The following is a 20000-nucleotide window of genomic DNA, read 5'->3' on the forward strand; positions in this document are numbered from 1 at the left end:
TTAAATTAAGTGCTGTTCAGTTCAGTTCACTTTAATCAAGATCAGTTCTGTTCAGTTTAGCTCACTTGGTCAGTGCAGTATAGTGTTCATGTGGTTACTGCTGTGTTCATGTGGTCAGTGTAGCATTCTTATAGTCAATGTAGTGTTCACATGGTCTATGCAGTGTTCAGTGCAGTGTTCACATAGACAGTGAATATTCAGATCAGTGTTCATGTGGACTGCGTAGTGTTTGTGTGGACAACGCAGTATTCAGTCCAGTGTTCATGTGGACAGTGTAGTGTTCAGTGGAGTGTTAATGTGGACAGTGCATTGTTTATGTGGACAGTGTAGTGTTCATTTTGAAAGTGTAGTATTCATGTGGACAATGTGGTGTTCAGAGCAGTGTTCATGTGGACAGTGTAGTTTTATTTTGGACAGTACAGTGTTCGTGTGGACAGTGAATATTCAGATCAGCGTTCATGTTGACAGCGTAGTGTTTGTGTGGACAATGCAGTATTCAGTCCAGTGTTCATGTGGACAGTGTAGTGTTTGCATGGTCTATGCAGTGTTCAGTGCAGTGTTCACCTGGAAAGTGTAGTGTTCATGTGGACAGTGTATTTTCTTTTGGACAGTGCAGTGTTCATGTGGACAGGGTAGTGTTCATGTGGTTAGTGCTGTGTTTTTGTGGTCAGTGCAGTGTTAATGTGGTCAGGGTAGTGTTCATCTGGTCAGTGCTGTGTTTTTGTGGTCAGTGCAGTGTTAATGTGGTCAGTGCTATGTTCATGCAATCAGTGTAATGTTTATGTGGTCAGTGTAGTGTTCATGTGGTCAGTGTAACATTTATGTGGTCAGTGCAGTGTTCATGTGGTCAGTGCAGTGTTCATGTGGTCAGTGTAGTGTTCATGTGGTCAGTGCAGTGTTCCTTTTGTGTTTTAGACACATACAGGCTTCTAGTTTGGCTTCTAGTGTCAGACACGCAAGTCTTCTCAGCAAGTCATCACTTTAGATTCAGGTCTGAGTTCTAGATTTCACCAACTGTTTGATCCTCTAAGAAAAATGCACAGCTGGTAACATGAAAATATCTTCCAGAAAGTTTAGATGATACTCAGCCAACACGTCTTGGCTAATTTTGTGGGTTTGTGGTGCCACTCCAGAAAGACCTAGAGAGCGTACATATATAATGTCTAGAACCCACTCCTGATGTCAAAGCTCACGGATCTATTTCCTCCCACAGAATGTAATAAAAATTGTTGAAAAGAACCTTTTGAACCGAAAGTGTCTATGTGTCTGTCCCAACTGGTGATCAAAGCCTTCCACTTCTCCTCACAATCTCAAGGACGTTGCATCAGTGCGGTCGTCTCCAAAGGCTGCAGGCAGGTGAGCTCAGGAAGCCATTTTGAACTGCAGAATCACAAACAGAGCAGAACTCAGAGCTGTAACATCTGAATTTGAATTTGAGGAAACTAAAATTCAAACTATTCCACTTCTGGTCAAACTTTGGGATGTTTATATTGAAGCACAATTCTGGACATCACAAAACTGAACTTCACCTTCCAAACCTCACCTCCTAACTGTGACCTTTACCTCGCGTCCTCTCTCTGGGTACCTGTTCAGCAGTGAATGGAGCAGCTGTCGTTGAACCTCCTCACACACTGTGTTTTCTGATCTTCAGGGCCTCGTTTCCGTGGCGATGGCTTTGCGTTGTTATGGGGACTTTTTGAAGCACGTGTCTTTGATGCCATCTCTCCCGGGACGTTAAACTCCAATCAGCGGCTAAACACAAAAATAACATCAGAACATCTGAGAGAACGTCTCAAAGTTCCTCAGACGTTCATCATGAGGAACTCGCTAGGTTGTTGGATCTCCTCCAAACGAACCCCAGGTGCCGGTTTGTTTGGATTTGTTTTTTCTCTCCGGTTTAGAAGCTAAATTGCAGCTTGCCTGGAATGACAGCTGCTGCCAGGTCGGAGAGAAAACAGGAAAACTTTCAGTTTCTGCACAAAGTCTGAAATCTGAAAGCTGCAGTTATAAATAGAGGCACATACTCAAAGCAGATCTTCTCCATCATTACGGAAACACTCCAGCCTCCAAGCCGCCCGCTCACACACACACTTTAGCGCAGAGTGTCAAAGTGAAAAGTGGTGAAAGATCCCACAGTGATATTGGATGGCAAATTTTTTTCCTCATATGAATAATTCTCTCTGAATAAAAGCAAATGTTTCTGCCATCAATGAATCATCAGCTGAGAAATGTGTCTCTCTCTTTCTCTCTCTCTCTCTCTGTTTCTCTCTCTCTCTCTGTTTATCTCTCTCTCTGTCTCTCTCTGTCTCTCTCTCTCTCTCGCTCTTTCTATCCTCCTCCTCTCACACAGATGATCTGTTAGATTGTTTTGATTAGCTGATGTTGATGTAGCTCCACCCACTAACAGCTCAGACATTAGGCCAGGAGTTTTAATGGAGCCAAAGAGAAAAAGACAGACAGCCTGAAAGCTGAGTAATGTAAAGAAAACTTGCTAATAAACAAAGTTATTTCACTAAAACGTTCTGCAGGATGATATTGTGGCACCTGTGTTTCTGTTCAGTTTAAGCAGCAGTGAGTTAAGACGTGTAAGTTATTTACCTTGTTAGAAACTGTTATACTTGATTCTAATGCAAGGACTTTTATTGTGAAGGGCGGGGCTCGGCAGGGCCGGTGCTCAGTGGAGAGCAGTGAGCTAGCACGCAGTGTGTGTGTTCTCCTTCATTTTTTACACTGATTTCTACTGAAATTCAAGCAAAGCTAAGTGTGGACCAGAACCTTGACTCATCTTTGACCCTGTTTACACCTGGTCACTTCCTGTGTCCAGTATCTGGATTGTATCCTGATAAGATTTTAGCCATAGATATACAGACCTAGATGCCGCGTGGGGTCCAGCCAGGTACGTCAGCGGCGCTGCCATTTTGGGGCAGTCAACAGCTGAATGCAGCTGCTGGACTGCATTCAGTACCATTGCAGAGTGGAGGGAACGCAGTGGTCCACGATCATGTTTGTGTGGTGTTTGTGTAGATATGGTCGTGTGGTTAATGAGGCACAGAGAACCTGTTGATGTGATTGTTTTTCCTCTGGTTTTATATTAATCTTATTTCATTTAATAGTCTATTCAGGATCTTAACTTTATGTAGTAGTTATTTATTTACAGTGATGGTTAAAGCTTTGTAGCTCAGTAAGTTAAAGCATTAATTAATCCATGTAGATATTCATAATAGATTAACGTTAGCACCTTCTTACACCAACCTGAAGTCTGCTTCTTATTCGCCAGCTTCTTGTTTGAATTTCCACTTTAACTGATGCATCAGCTACCATCTTGTTTGAATTTTCCCGTTCCACCTCAAATGGTGCCGCATCAGGCACCAGAAAGTAACAGCTCTTGAAGGAGCTTGCAGATAGGAAGCCACCTTCAGCTTTGTCCTTCTTACTGTGTTTTGGGGGTTTATTTTATTTTTATGTGCATTAAGATCAGAAGTGATTCACACATTGATGGATTTGCTGATGTGTCTGATTGTGTTTCTCGCGTCAAACTCTGTTTTTAGCATCAGGTGCAGACTGAATACTTTCCTGCTGGTCCGGACAGCTAATTATCACTATCAGTTATTAAAGATATAAAAGCTACCGAGAGCAGATCCGAGCAGCCTGGATTAATCTGTGTCTGAGGATTATAACTAAACAGATTGGGTGAAAATCGGTTGAGTAATAAGGAAGTTGTGGCTGATTTAATCCTGAGACTCTTCATCTCTCAATACAAGTGAATCTGTTCACGAGGGGATCTTGACCTCTCCAACATGGCGGACGTGCTGACGTATCACCTCAGATAGAGAACAGCAGACAACGCAGCATCTCGGAATGAAGATCTGTGATTTTAGCCACATGCATTTACACGCGATAGTCAAATGTGTCTCCAGTTAGCCAGACTGAAATCTGATTGCTGTGGGATGAAATATGCAAATCTGCTTGTTATGATGTTCTGATGTTATTTTTGTGTTTAGCTGCTGATTCGGCTCGTTACGCCACCAATTACCAACTGTTTATCTGTTCAGCCTCTTTCAGTCTGTTGCTGAAATTCACAATTTCACATGTCGCCTGCATTTCTTAGAGGAACCATGTGTGTCCATGATTATCTTCCCCTCAGACTAATGATGTACTGCATAGTTGAGGAGTTTCAGGTGTACTGGGAGGAGTTTCAGTTGTACTGTGAGGGGTTTCAGGTGTACTGGGAGGAGTTTCAGTTGTACTGTGAGGGGTTTCAGGTGTACTGGGAGGAGTTTCAGTTGTACTGGGAGGGGTTTTGGTTGTACTCGGATGGGTTTCGATTGTACTGGGATGGGTTTCGATTGTCAAAGTCAAGTGAGATCAAGTCAAAGTTTATTTATATAGCGCTTTTTACAACAGGTGTTGTCACAAAGCAGCTTTACAGAAAAATCCAGGTCTGAGCCCCCATGAGCATCACCAATGGCGACAGTGGCAAGGAAAAACTCCCTAAGAGCAAGAGGAAGAAACACTGAGAGGAACCAAGACTCGAAAGGGGAACCCATCCTCCTCTGGACCACACCGGATAGAAAACAGCATTAGTATAAAATATTATAATACAAAATGGGTAAAACCAGGCTGAGCAACGGTTAATTAGATTAGTTTAATTTATGCAGCAGCAGTGCAACAACCGATATTAGTTAAATGCTTGTGCAAACAGGCAAGTTTTGAGTCTAGTTTTAAATGTAGAGAGTGTGTCTGAGTCCCGAACAGAGGTCGGGAGATGGTTCCACAATTTTGGGGCTGCGTAGGAAAAAGCTCGACCCCCTGCTGTGATTTTTCTAATTCGAGGAACCGTCAGCAGGCCGGTATTTTGTAAGCGGAGTGTACTTGTGGGTTCATATGACTGAGATACTGTGGGGCCATTTAATGATTTATACGTTAAGAGAAGGATCTTATACTCTACACGAAATTTAACAGGTAGCCAGTGTAATGACCACAGGATTGGGGATATATGGTCAAACCTTTTTTTCCTTGTAAGACTCTAGCGGCTGCATTCTGGACCAGTTGGAGCTTATTTAGTAATGTATTGGAGCATCCAGCTAAAATGGTGTTACAGTAGTCCAGCCTGGAGGTTAAAGAGGCACCAGCTCTTCCGCATCGTTTAGGGCTGGAATATTACGTAGTTTACCGATGTTTCGCAAGTGAAAGAATGCGGTTCTAACAATGTTGCAGACCATGTATCAAAAGAGAGACTGGAATCGAAGATGAAGCCTAGATTTTTTACAGTTGTACTGGGAGGAGTTTTGATTGTACTATGAGGGGTTTTGGTTGTACTGGGAGGAGTTTTGGTTGTACTGGGAGGGGTTTCGGTTGTACTGGGAGGAGTTGCGGTTGTACTGGGAGGGGTTTTGGTTGTACTGGGAGGAGTTTCATTGTACTGGGAGGGGTTTTGGTTGAACTGGGAGGAGTTTCAATTGTACTGGGGGAGTTTCGGGTGTACTGGAAGGGGTTTCGGTTGAACTGGGAGGAGTTTCAATTGTACTTGGGAGTTTTGATGGTATTAGGAGGGGTTTTGATTGTATTGGGAAGAGTTTCGGTTGTACTGGGAGGGGTTTCAGTTGAACTGCGAGGAGTTTCAATTGTACTGGGGAGTTTCGATTGTACTAGGGGAGGTTTTGGTTGTACTGGGAGGAGTTTCGGTTGTACTGGGAGGAGTTTCAGTTGTACTGGGAGTTGTTTTGGTTGAACTGGGAGGAGTTTCAATTGTACTGGGGGAGTTTCGGGTGTACTGGGAGGGGTTTTGGTTGTACTGGGAGGGGTTTTGGTTGAACTGGGAGGGATTTTGGTTGAACTGGGAGGAGTTTCAATTGTACTGGGGAGTTTCGAGTGTACTGGGAGGGGTTTCGGTTGTACTAGGGGAGTTTTGGTTGTACCGGGAGGGGTTTCGGTTGTACTGGGAGGGGTTTCGGTTGAACTGCGAGGAGTTTCAATTGTACTGGGGAGTTTCGATTGTACTAGGGGAGGTTTTGGTTGTACTGGGAGGAGTTTCGGTTGTACTGGGAGGAGTTTCAGTTGTACTGGGAGTTGTTTTGGTTAAACTGGGAGGAGTTTCAATTGTACTGGGGGAGTTTCGGGTGTACTGGGAGGGGTTTTGGTTGTACTGGGAGGGATTTTGGTTGAACTGGGAGGAGTTTCAATTGTACTGGGGAGTTTCGAGTGTACTGGGAGGAGTTTCGGTTGTACTGGGAGGAGTTTCAGTTGTACTGGGAGTTGTTTTGGTTGAACTGGGAGGAGTTTCAATTGTACTGGGGGAGTTTCGGGTGTACTGGGAGGGGTTTTGGTTGTACTGGGAGGGATTTTGGTTGAACTGCGAGGAGTTTCAATTGTACTGGGGAGTTTCGATTGTACTAGGGGAGGTTTTGGTTGTACTGGGAGGAGTTTCGGTTGTACTGGGAGGAGTTTCAGTTGTACTGGGAGTTGTTTTGGTTGAACTGGGAGGAGTTTCAATTGTACTGGGGGAGTTTTGGGTGTACTGGGAGGGGTTTTGGTTGTACTGGGAGGGGTTTTGGTTGAACTGGGAGGGATTTTGGTTGAACTGGGAGGAGTTTCAATTGTACTGGGGAGTTTCGAGTGTACTGGGAGGGGTTTTGGTTGTACTAGGGGAGTTTTGGTTGTACCGGGAGGGGTTTCGGTTGTACTGGGAGGGATTTTGGTTGAACTGGGAGGAGTTTCAATTGTACTGGGGAGTTTCGAGTGTACTGGGAGGGGTTTCGGTTGTACTAGGGGAGTTTTGGTTGTACTGGGAGGGGTTTCGGTTGTACTGGGAGGGATTTTGGTTGTACTGGGAGGAGTTTTGGTTGTACTGGGAGGGATTTTGGTTGTACAGGGAGGAGTTTCGGTTGTACTGGGAGGGGTTTTGGTTGTACTGGGAGGAGTTTCCGGTGTACTGGGAGTGGTTCTGGTTTTACTGGGAGGTTTTTCAGTTGTATTGGGAGGAGTTTCAGGTGTACTGGGAGGGGTTTCGGTTGTCCTGGGAGGAGTTTCAATTGTACGGGGAGGGGGTTTGGTTGTACTAGAAGGGGTTTCGGTTGTACTGGGAGGGGTTTTGGTTGATGAATGTATCTTGAAGACATTAATGTGTTTATGCTGCTATAACATGCGTCTCAGTTCACCTCCTGAAGTGCTCTGAGTGATCAGGTCTGTATCTGTTTTAAATGCATCTTGGATTTGTTTAAATTTGTATTTTATGTGTCCTCATACAGATATAATCCTGATACTCAAAACGCATAAAGTGACCAGGTGTAAATGGGGTCTGAGTTTCCTCTGAGATCCCTCTCCGGTACAGTCTTCTACTCCAGATAAGAGAGTTTGTGATCAGTAACTCACACACTGTTGTTGGAGTCGCTCCAAGTCGCTTAAACTTCAGTCATGTGGAATACATAATTAGCTGCACATCCAGTAGCTCCGCCCGCTTTTTGCTTAATCTTAACATAAGTGCATTCTGTGTTTTTCTATGGTGTCCCTGACCCCGCCCCCCCCCATGGATGTATGTGTAGGTCAGTATGAGTGTCTCTGTGGCGACACTGACGCTGACCCTGCTGCTGTCCGGAGCTCCACCCCTCTCGGCCTTGCAGCCGGAGAATGAGGTCCCCCTGCGGCCCACTGCCTGGCTGACTGACCGCACACACACACCTGTCTACCTGAACACCGGACGCACTCGCAGGTATACACACACACACAGTAACACACAGTAACACACAGTCTTTCACACACATTCTTTTACACTCAAACACACATTAACACACGCGCTCTTTCACACACACTAATGCATATTAATGCACACATATAAAGACACATACACTCACACATACACTAACACACACACACACACACACACACACACACACACTCTGTTCTTCTGACCTTCATGTGAATTAAACTGTGGTCAGTCGACCGTTTGAAGGTCCAGCTTTGGAGAGACGCACTGTAAACGCTTTACTGCCCGATGTTCAGGTCAGTTTGTTTTGCTCAGTATTTTACCACAGCACTAATTTAATCTTCATCTTCATCTTCAGATCAGATATCAGACTAAATAATATTACAATATAATATAAACAGAAAACAGAGACGCTTAACATCCATGTTTATCACAGTCAGCGCAGCAGGTCACTGATGTTTGGCCAAAATATGCTCTGTGGTCCATCTGCAGAAATCAGAGGCATTTATTTTATTAATTTGTCATCATTATCACATTATTATGAGCGTCTGTAAAGAGTGAAACATTAAACAAGCAGATGAAGCAGACAGTTCAGTGCTGATGTGCTCTGATTGAAGCACTCGGCTGCTGAGTTCTCACGTTTGATTTGGACTAAAAAGCAGCAAACTGAAGCAGGTTCACTAGATAAGAACCATGACCCGTGAGTTTTGTCAGGGTGGAGTGTTCACACATCGAAGCGGACCAAACTAAAGAAAACAGCTCTGCACCAAACACGGTAGATGTGAAAGAGCCCTGAAATATTCAAACTGACATTTAATAAACTCACAGTAATGTAAACTGTGGTCAAGCGTTCACGAATCGCACTAAAAAACAGTTTTACCGGATCAGTGGCTGATCCGGCAGCTCCTCTCACTGAACACCAACTTATGATGGTTTTACTTCATCTCCAGCTGAAATGGGGTATTTTAACTGGTTATACCCATTAGTTTAGTTTTGTTTTGTTTGTTTTTAGTTTCATAAAGGCCAGAACTACGTAAGCTAAGCACCCTCTATTCAGTCAGACACCAGCTTGCCCCATGGTTCCGACAGCCCTAGCTAGCTAATGTCTTGTTTATGTTAATCTAATGAGTTAGCCGGATAGAAATCCTAGCTAGCTTGTTATTGCAGTGTTGTTTTTAGGGTTAGTGTTAGTGTTAGGGTTAAAGTCCTGCTGAGCTTCTGCCTTCAGCATCATCTGACCATCTGCTGTTCTTCTGACTTGTGATAAATCTGAATTAAAAACATCTCCAACGTGTTTCTGCAGGCTCTATTTCACTGTGCGGAAGAAGACACTTTCTCTGGAGCTGACCGTTAGTCCCTGTTCAGGAGCCGTGGAGTGGAGTCTGACCGCACGCTCGCTGAAGGACAAACCAGCCAAATACACTAAATGTGAGGGTTACCATGAACAGTGTCCTCTTTCAGCTGTTAATATATGGACAAACTAGACTTTACCTTTAGTAGAAACATTAAAAATTCACACTTTTTAGAAACGCACTAAATCATGATGTGACATGAAATACGCTTCCACTACTTGTTAGCTACATTAGCCTCGTAGCTCCAGTGCTAAAACTAAAGAAGCAAACTTCAGACACTGACCATGATCAGCTACTTTTGCAAGGTGTTGTTCTGGGCTGCCTGCTACTAGCAGAGGGCAGCAGCGGTACTCGTCCAAGCAGCTAGAAACCTCAACTCCCAGAATGCTCTGGGCTAATTCTCTTAATGGTGCTCAGCTGGAGGAGCACCTACTTAAACCCCAGAGACACACAAAGAAAATGTGGCACCTTTGTAAGGGGGCAGCCAGTAAATAGTACAAAACAAAGAGCGGCAAAAGAGGATCCAACAGCTCCAAAACAAAAAGAGAAAGAAAAGATATATGAGGTCTGAATTAAACAGTGTGGGACACCCCATTACCAAACAAACCTGTCTACAATCTACAGTGTGTGGCTAAAATGGATGCTAATTAGCAAATAGGGCTAGTTAACTCACTAAACTTAGCAACAGTAACCAGAGGACATGGGCTGTTCTTTTACACCGCAAGACTGTTTTCATGATTCATACCAAAATAAAAAGAGAAAGATTCTCTCAGAACACTTAGAAATTTCCAACAAAGAATTCAAACAAAGAATTGTTCACTAAATGCTTTATTGCCACTGAATCTGGCAAATCAAAACCCCCAACCTCCCCGATTACCAGGGGATATTTTACACACTGACCTTACCCCAGATGTAGTTGATCAGACATGTTTGGTTTCTGAAGTTGGCTTCTGTAGATCCAAAGTTAAGAGGCTAATACAGCTTCAAAGCATTGGAATTTAAACACTGGAATTAGCGTTGTGCAAACTGTGTGCCTAAATTTACAGTGTTTAGCAGACAATCTTATCCAGAGCAACTTACTAAATGGCTGTGTCATCTACTTCGAAAATATACCCACCGATACCTGGACACACAAACACACAACACTCAGCGATTACAAAATGTGTCAAGGGCAAGATTAATTTTAATTTAAAAGGTTTGACAACACACGTCTTTACTCAGCAATTGAAGACAGTAAGGGACGGTATGGATAGCCAGCGGACGTTCGTTCCACCACTTGAGCACTTCTATTGAAGACTTAATGCTTGTCTTTCATGTTTAAGGCGATGGGTTGAGCCCACCTACACTTCAGGCTTGAAATGTTCAAGATACAGTTTGGATTTTGACCATTGCCTTCAGGTAAGGAGGGACTGGACCATTTTAGCTTTGTAGGCAAACATCAGGTTTTAGCTCAGATATGAGCAGCTACAGGAAGTCAGTGAAGGGAATAAAGCAGCAAAGTGACATAAGAAGATTGAAGACGAGTCAATCTGCTGCATACAAGGTTACAACAGATACATAGATAGATAGATAGATAGATAGATGAAACTTTACTGATCCCAAGGTTTGAAGAGCGAATTCTGTTGGTTGGTCTTGTTTTAAGGGTGGTTTCTGTGGACTGTCCTTCTTTGAAGATCAGTTTTTGTCGGTTTGCAGGGTTGTTTCTGGCCAAGATCTTGGAACTGGTTTTGGTGAGAAACAGAAACAAGTGTTTGTAGATGGCTCAAATTTTTGAGAGGAGAACAGAGATATTGCTCTGTAACTGCTGATATCACAGGTGTCTATAGTGGACTTTATCATCCTGGTGGTCTTGAAAGCATAGTACACATGACCAGAACTTATGTAGCTGTTTATGATGGATTTGATTAAAGGCAGCAGGTCCTGGGAGAGTCTGGAGCACTGTGGATGGGATGGTGTCTAGCAGGCAGGTGGTTGGATTGCTGGATGTCAGTTGGTGGAGGAAGCCATCTGGAGAAAGAGGAGAAAATGTTAGGGTGTAGAGAAAGCACTGCTGGGGTGAGTGGAGTCTGGGAAAAGAATTGGCAAATCCTGTTCACCTTGTCCTCAACAAAACTGACAAAAGCTTCTGGGGTAAGAAAGGTGGGTGGGGGGTAATGAGGGGAAAGAAAACCTGTGAAAACCTGGCTATGAATGCATCCAGTTTCCATCTGTAAAAAGATGACTTTACAGCAAGTACTTCACAGGTGAACTTTGAAGAAGAAAACAGTATGAAAGGAGATTTAAATCTGATTTCCTCAGCAATTTTTAGTTTCTATCCAGCTGCTTCACCAAACATCCGACAGCATGTGGAAAAGATCTTGCTGGTCTGCAGGAGGAAGGGCAGACGAGGTTAATTGAAGAGGGGAGTGAAGCGGTGTCCTGAGAGAGAGAAATAAACGAGTCAGGGTGTGGTAGGGTAGATATGATGGTTTTAAGTAAAGGATGAGGGGTGGATGGAGTGCAGATTGCAGTAAGTGGAGGAAGAATGCGTGGAGCAGTGATGTGGACGGGGTGAGATAGTCTGAAAGATGAAGAGGTGATTTAAGAAGTTGAGGGTTTTCCTGTACTGTCCAGTGCTGGGCCAGGTCTGCTAAAGTGCAAGTTCAGCATGTTGTCTGTTCTGTGCATTGGTGAGAAATTTAGGGTCTGATTGGAAGATGACAACAGTGGGACGAGGCAGACGGAACAGGAAGAGGACCTTGTTCAATGGAAACTGGAAATCTCCAAGGAGAATGAGTGTGGTTGGAAAATGATCATACATTTGCCTCAGACAGTGTTGTAAAAACTTGTAATCTCAAATAGGCTGAGACATCCTACCCCCCCCGGGTGGGTAGGATGTCTGTTAGCGTTAGAATGAGCAGTTAATGTTCTCCTCCAAGCGTCATGAGCTCCAATGAAATTGTGTTAGTGGCAGGTTGAAGAGATGGTGGAGCTTCAAGTGTCTCAGAGGAAAGAACATGCTAACCATCACCCTCCCAGTTTGGTAGCATCATGTCTTAGAGGGGGACATAGCTAACGGGTGAAACTAGACACAACACACTGAGATTGTCCAAACAAGGGTTTTTGTAGTTTCTGACGCTGCATGACAAAAAAATGTATGTTAACGTAGCTAAACACAGTAGCAGAATTCTGAATTTTGTCTGTAACACTTTTATAGTGATGCATCAATATGGGGATTATGGACTGATATCAGATATTTTTCCTGTGCTTATCTGCTGATGCTGATATGCTGTATAAATATTATTAAAATATACAAATTGGGGCAGAATCTAACTAGACTGGCACTACAGAGACATATAACATTTATTTCTGTAGGACTGAAAATGTGATAAAGTGAATAAAATGCAGACTTTAGTCACTTTCAGCATTTCTGGAGTTTGATAAACACGTCACATATCAGGCTGAAATATCTGTCGAGTCTAAACATCATTTTTTCTTATCTGCTGATATTTGATGTCATTGTGCGTCCCAGGTTTTCACAGATAGCAGTTTATTTAACAGCCTGGAAGAGGCCATATGAGGTTATCTATTAAAGTGTGAGCAGCAGCAGGTTTAGCTTTAGTTCTGCCGTGTGTGTGTGTGTGTGTGTGTGGTGTTGGGTTACGGGTGTGTGATGTGTTTGAGCTGAAAGAACTTCACTCCTCTAAGCCTCAGAAAGAAAAACAGCATTCTTTATTCTGTAAATGGCAGCTTTAGAGATCTTTGAGAGCCACTCGACAGTGTTAGCATGAAGATTTCAGGTGACATTTAGATCATCTGAAGATCATCATCTAAACTTCTCACAGACTAAAGCTTTAGACCGTTTGTGCCCAACAAAACCTCTGTGTGTAACCTTAAACCACACGATGATGTTCTTTGCTGAGAGACACAAAGAGAGAGAGAGAGAGAGAGAGAGAGAGAGAGAGAGAGAGACAGAAAAAGACAAGAAAAAAGCTGATGATGGTCTGTTGAAGAGATGGTGAGATACAGAAACAGAATAATGATGAGAGAGAAAAAGGGCTTAATGCAGCTTTCGTTATCTGAATTCCAGCGACGGCTCGGAGAACGTGTTCATGTTCTGCTGCTGTTTGGTGTTTTATCGTCTCGTAAGCAGCCTCAGCCTCAGAGTGCACTTATGCTCCCTCAGCCTGTCAGGAGAAACAGCATTATGAAGTCATAAAGTGACGAATAAATCATTCAGTCCGCAAACTCGAGGGTCCCCATCCGCCGCCTTAAATTATTCACTTTGATTATGAAACATTTGCTCTCAAAGTTCACTGACAAAAGTAATGAAGCTTCCGTGGGAAAACAGAATTATGTGTGAAACATTCAAACATTTTCAGAAGGAAGTCTTTTGATTATACGATCAGTTAAAGCAAAAGTTCAGCGAAAGAATTTCAAATGCGAGATCCCCTCATGCTCCCGATCAGCGGAGCCAAGTTTTCTTCTGAGGAACAGAAGCTTATACTCCATCAACTAGCGCTGTGCTAACGGCTCCTGAAATCATCACAAAAAAAAGTACAGACAAAATTCTGCTGCTGTTTTTAGCGATGCTAATGTACTTTACTCAACATTTAAAGAGAAAAGCGCCAGAAACAGCTTTTCCGCAGCACATTCAAAAACAAGTACTGCCACATGGAGTCAGTGGAACTTCATGGTTCTAGTTCTACTTAATTGTTTCAACTGCTTGTTCTATGGAGGCTAACATAAATGCTAATAATGTTAGTGTTAGCCTCCTAACTAGCCTCCTAACTCCTAACCGAATTCTATCAATCCACACATCAACACACTGTTCTAGCTTACATACTGTTGCTCTAATGGGTGATGTGATGGTGTTTGTTTACTTTAGTATAGAATTCGATAAACTGTTGTTAGCTTCAGCTGCAAGTGTTAGCAAAGACAGAGGAGACTAGCACTATTAGATTCTGTTGGTCCCAAACCATAAAACTGGACCTTTCAGTACTGGACCGATGGAGAAAGCGCAGTTGAAGTTTTCTGATACTAAAGGTTCCAGTTCTCCAGTACATGCAATGTAAAAATAGCTCTTATTAATTCTTCTACAGCTCCACGCATTTTCAGATGAGATGATTGTTGGGGTTAGGGTTACATTACTTGTTAGCTACATTAGCCTCGTGGCTCCAATGATAAAACTAAAGAAGCAGAATTCAGATTCCAAACATACCTTGGCTGTTCAGCCACATTTGGAGAAGGAAACAGTGCTGATGTTTTGCTGCACTTTTGTGTTAATTACGTGTAAAATCAGAAAGTAACGAGTGTCTCTGATCTTCAGGGAGCACCAAGAAGAGTTTTCCAGAGGTGTGGTGGAGAGGATCTGGGACGGAGGCGCTGATCCACAGCTACTCAGGCAGCGCAGTGGACACCTATGAGGGTCCTGCATATGGTCTGGCATCCATCTACATCCTGCGGCTCAAATCCACAGAGCAGGATACCCAAGTGGACGTTTATCTTCATGAAGGTCCTGGACCCTCAGGGGCTTTCCCTGAGCTGCCAGCTGACTCCCGGGTCCACACGCTAGGGGTCGGGATGACCAGCGTCACTCTGAGCTGGACACCGAGCTTGTCCGTCACCAAGACATCAAAACACAGCAAGAAACACAACTACGAGTACTGCGTAACGGTAAACCGCAAACACAACTTCAGAAACCTGTGCACCGCCCGTGAGGAGTCGAGGAAGGAGAGAGAGCGAGGGAGGAAACGAGGGAGGAAAGACAAACATGGAAGAGATACAGCACTACTGAAGACCTGGTGGAGCCAGCAGAGGGAAATGTTTGAAGATAACGGCTCCTCTGCTGTGATCCAGGTGGACTTTGCGGATCCAGACTGTGTCTGCAGGGAGGTGGAGAGTGTGTGCACTGTCTCTGACCTCCTGCCGGACACCCAGTACTACTTCGACGTGTTTGTGATTGACCGGGTGAATAGAACGAGCGCCATGTATGCTGGAACATTCGTGCACACTCACACTGAAGCCCGTGGGGTTGTAACCCCTCTGAGGGATAGTCAGGTGCAATGGGTCACTCTGAGCTTAGGGTCGGAAGGTCAGCGGCGCTTCAGCTTCAGGCCTCGCGGTGGGCAGCAGAACGGCCTGCTGACCCTGCACAGCTGCAATTCCACAAAGGCTAAAGTGACAGTGTCCAGCAGGGGGCGCCTGCTCTCCTCGCAGGAAGTGGGGGACCAGCTGGCCCAAATCTGGCTCCAAGGGGGTCCCTCATACCTCATTCAGCTGCAGACACTGGACGCTACAACATCCAAACCGGACCCAGAAAGGTCGAAGGTGTGTGTGAAAATGCAGGCGTCATCAGCGTTCCACCGCCGGGGGGTGCCGGTGCTGCCGGTCACTCTGCAGTTGAAGTCCTTCAATAAACTGCGCAGCTGCAGCTCAGTCACTCTGGCCTGGATGGGCACGGAGGAGCGCAGCCTGTACTGTTTATACCAGAGACAGATCTCCGACAAACTGGACGTCACTGACCGCTGCCTGGGGCCGGAGTCGCGTCCAGCATCAGAGCGGATCCTCTGTAAATACTTCCAGGAACTGGACCCACGGCGAGCGGTCACTACAACGGTTATTGAGGGGCTAAATCCGGGCAGCATGTATATGTTTGATGTCTATCTGATGAGACGCTGGGGACTGCCCATTAAATACCACAGCAAAACAGTGAGGACCCGGAGAGAGTGCTGAGGACACAAGACCTGCAGAAACACTCAATGGACAGAGCAGACTGACCGATTCAATTGTACAGAAGCCACAAAGAGGCTGTTCTGCACAGGAATGAGCTGTGAAAAGAAAACCTGGCAAAAGAAATTAAATGAACTACAACCGTGGAAAAGTTCTTAAAGGGCCCGTAACACAAAAACACTGTTAAAGTTTCAAAATGTACTGTTCACTCCCAGAGCATGCAGTCCATATGGACCCCACCCCTTCAGCCTACAGCAGTTTAGCCCCGCCCCTTCAGCCTACAGCAGTTTAGCCCCGTCCATTCAGACTAGAGCAGTTTAGCTCCGCCCATTCAGACTACAGCAGTTTAGCTCCGCCCATTCAGACTACAGCAGTTTAGCCACACCCATTCAGCCTATAGCAGTTTAGCCCCACCCATTCAGCTTACAGCAGTTTAGCCCCACCCATTCAGCCTACAACAGTTTAGCCCCACCATTCAGCTACAGCAGTTTAGCCCCACCCATTCAGCCTATAGCAGTTTAGCCCTGTCCATTCAGACTGGAGCAGTTTAGCTCCGCCCATTCAGACTACAGCAGTTTAGCCCCACCCATTCAGCCTACAACAGTTTAGCCCCGTCCATTCAGACTGGAGCAGTTTAGCCCCACCCATTCAGCCACAGCAGTTTAGCCCCGTCCATTCTGACTACAGCAGTCTAGCTCCACTCATCAAAACAGAGCTCATTTACAGATACCAGTCTTAAAGGCACAGTAACAGAAATAGCCTGTAACTGTAAGGGATGAAGAAATTGTGAAAAATGATCATGTAGAAATGAACTGATTGTTCTTGGGACATAAAAGAACCAGTGAACTGAAAAAACAAAACAAAATATTACACACACACACACACACACACACACAAACCAGCAAAACTGTATTTATTGTACGTTGTTGTTCTGCTGTCCGTTGTGTTGTTATATAACTGCCTGTTCGTGCTGTTTATTAGAGGCTGTTCAGTGTCAGGAGGTTTTACACAACAAAAGACTGCCAAACTCACAGCAGCAGCCCGCGGGCTAACTCGACCAGCACACACAGAGAGAGAGAGAGAGAGAGAGAGAGAGAGAGAGAGATTAGCTCAGTGCAGTGTCAGTGATGTTCTGCTAAAGCATGCAGCAGAGAAAATAATTTAGTGATCAGCTTTGTTGTGTTCGATGTGCTTCTTGTGCTTTGCTTTTATGCACCAATAAACACACAGACGAGCTTTCAGTGGACATGTTGAGTTTCTGTGATCAAAGCTGATGATGGTCTAAAGTTTTTGTCCTGTAGATGAGGCAGATGATGACATATGCAGAGGCTGTTCAGTAATGAGGAGAGGAACCGAACCGTCAGCAGGACTCATCCTCACTGCCACGTTCAGCTTTGAATTAGCAGAAATTTTCCACCTGATTTGACGGGCGAGCGGATCAGCCAGATCCGTTAGAGAAGGTTCAGAGGAGCTGCAGTTCAGGCCCTGCTGGGGGTGCGGTCACCAGTTCTGAAGAAAAGAGCTGAAGTGCTGCCCCCTGTCTGCGCAAACCTGAAACAGGTGTGTGTTTACCTGCTAACAGAGAGGTGTGAGCTCAAAGGTTCTGTTAAAAGTGTAATTCAGTCAAAAATAAAAATAACCTACACTGAATAGTCAATGTTTAAATTGTTTGTTTTCCTTAAAGTCCAAGACACTACTAAACAAGTAACAGGAGCATTTTTAAATCTTTACACTAAGAATGTGAAGATTTATGAATATGAATGAGTATGCAAAGTGGAAAGACTCCTGTGAGGTCCCACCATCCAAACTTCACCCCTTCCCACACCACTATAGTTGAGAGCGGGTATGCGTTACTTCCCTGTCGTCAGAATGACCACACCCCCTTTTGGATGAATACAAACCCGGTCAGAGCGCTGGTGCCAAGTTGGTAGCACCAGTGGAAACGTGCTGAACATCGAACAATAAAAAACCCAGTTTATGATTTTCTTTACTTCCCCAAAGAGTGAAGGACAGTGAAAGGAGAGATGTGTGGCTTCAGGGCGTCTGCAGAGAGAATGAGAACAGTAAACAGTGTGTGTGTGTGTGTGTGTGTGTGTGTGTGTGTGTGTGTGTGTGTGTGTCTGACAGGACTGAATGGATTAACACTGTCTACATTATAGCCAACGTTATTTGATTGGCAACGACACTGTTTGCCTGACTGGCCACAGGATTTGGGCTTCTGATAGCTGTAAATCCGTACTATTATTTTACGCTAGTAAATTTTCAAAGACCTCAGAATTTGCATTTACTGACAGTGAAATTAAAGGGGCTGCTTTCGCCCAAAAAAGGGCGGGGCATTACGCAAGGGCAAAGTACCCGGATGTGCTGCTCTCATCTATGGTTACACTTCACTATAACAACTTGGAGAAAATCCAACATGTTTGAACCTCATACAGACTCAGAATCTGAAGAGGGCAGATATAAAGAACTTATATGAAAAATTAATGCATCAGCAGATGGAAAAGCCACGCTCGAAAAACCAGCATAAACCAGTTTAGACCAGTACAGAATAAACCTGTCAGCAGAGGAAACAAACCAGAACTCTCACTGTAACATTATTAACCAGAAAATAAATGAGCAGAACTTTCATCACTCAGTATCTGACAAGCCCTCAGCTGAACTACAACCACAGCCACACAGCAAATGCTAAATAAGACAGCAGAGCTGGTTTTGGTGCTAGTGCTAGCCTAGCTAGCAGGCCAACACACCACAGTCCACTAATCAACTCGCCTAGTTTTAACCTTTATTCTCTAAACGTCGTCAGTGGTGCCTGAAGCTGTTAGCCTGTTCGTTAAACTAGCACTCATGAGCATTAGCTTAACGTTAGCTTAGCTAGCGGGCTAACAGCTCAAAACACTGCAGAAAAAATTTTGTGCCCTCAGATTTGAGTCTTTGCTCTCAAAACGTCAGAGGATCGTCATTCGCTGATGAAACTTGAGTGACCTGAACCAGTTCGGAGACGAATGGCGCTAGCTAAGCTAAAGCTAACACATAGTGCTAACTAAGACAGTAGTGGAGCTGGTTGTGATACAAATGCAAGCTTAGCCAGCAGGCTAACACCATCTGGCACATTACCGGTATTATTATAATAATAATTATGGAATCATTTTTTATGTTAATTACTAATAAAGTTTATACCAATATTGATCAATGTGATGATGACTAGTGATAAAGAAGAGTTAACCATTTTTGAGTAGCAGCTGATCTAAAAGATTCTACTGTTTTCTGTTGTACTGCATTAAATCCACATTTGAGGCAAAATAAAACATTCACAGAATCAGTGTAATCATATTTTTTATTAATTTATTACAAAATACAAAGAGGTAAACATCCAGGGGCTTTTCACACTGAGCCAATGCTACGACATCAGAGCGGTCAGTGAACGTCAGTCTGGTCCAGCAGCGCAGCGTGAGATTTAGGAAGATTTTAACGACTCATCGTTCAGAATTTCCTCCGTCCGCGAACAGACTGAAGCGCCGTTCTAAAAAAACTCCAATCAGGAATCAGCGCCACCCGCAGGCCAGAGTGAGGAACTGCAGCACAGCCACTTCACCACAGCCCATCTCAACACGCACCATATAATATTCCTGTCATACAACATCAACTGAATAACTATAATCAGACTGTATTTAATAAAAAATGTTTTCTTCAAAAACAATGTTCATTTTTCCACAACATAAAAGAAAATACTGATTATTCATTAATTATTGAGACACTGTTTCATGTCTTAATCTCACTTCACGATACACGATACACACTGCTGTGACGTTTGTGCACTCAGAGCCGCTGCGGCTCTTCCTGATTGGAGCTTTAATCTGGAGTGTGAGCGCTGGACGCTGCTGCGGTCAGCAGCTGGAGAACACAGCTTCCTTCCTGAAAGTGTTCGAGGGAAAAGCAGATTTTATTGCTCATTCAGATCTGGAGTATAAACTAAACCTGATTTAAAACTGTAACTATGAGAACGTCATCAGAAGCTCCACTGCTGTGAAAAAGTAAGTACACCATGAAAAAGTGTACAAATTAGCATTTATAGCACATTATATGTCGTTATATATTTCAGCAGAAACGGTAGATAATCGTCCAGACTCTGTTTTTTCATGGATGTGAAAGCTGGTCTTTAAACTTTGTGACTTTTGAGAGAAACTTGGACGGCAAAGAAAGAAATGCATCGATCCTCAAATCAAGCCTCTCGTCTC

At 44.1% G+C, this 20000-nt stretch overlaps 1 protein-coding gene across 1 annotated transcript in view; it reads left to right on the forward strand.

Moving 5' to 3' along the window:
• Positions 1 to 16067, forward strand: part of ndnfl (neuron-derived neurotrophic factor, like) — an 18748-nt gene extending 2681 nt beyond the window's left edge. The window contains exons 2-4 of the mRNA XM_036594239.1: positions 7542 to 7708; positions 9006 to 9130; positions 14363 to 16067. Of these exons, the coding sequence (XP_036450132.1) occupies positions 7548 to 7708; positions 9006 to 9130; positions 14363 to 15768 (1692 nt within the window). The 5' untranslated portion in view covers positions 7542 to 7547 and the 3' untranslated portion in view covers positions 15769 to 16067. The remainder of the gene's footprint in view (positions 1 to 7541; positions 7709 to 9005; positions 9131 to 14362) is intronic.
• The last annotated feature ends 3933 nt before the right edge of the window (positions 16068 to 20000 follow it).

This window comes from Colossoma macropomum, unplaced genomic scaffold, assembly GCF_904425465.1.
Source record: "Colossoma macropomum unplaced genomic scaffold, Colossoma_macropomum, whole genome shotgun sequence".
NCBI lineage: Eukaryota > Metazoa > Chordata > Actinopteri > Characiformes > Serrasalmidae > Colossoma > Colossoma macropomum.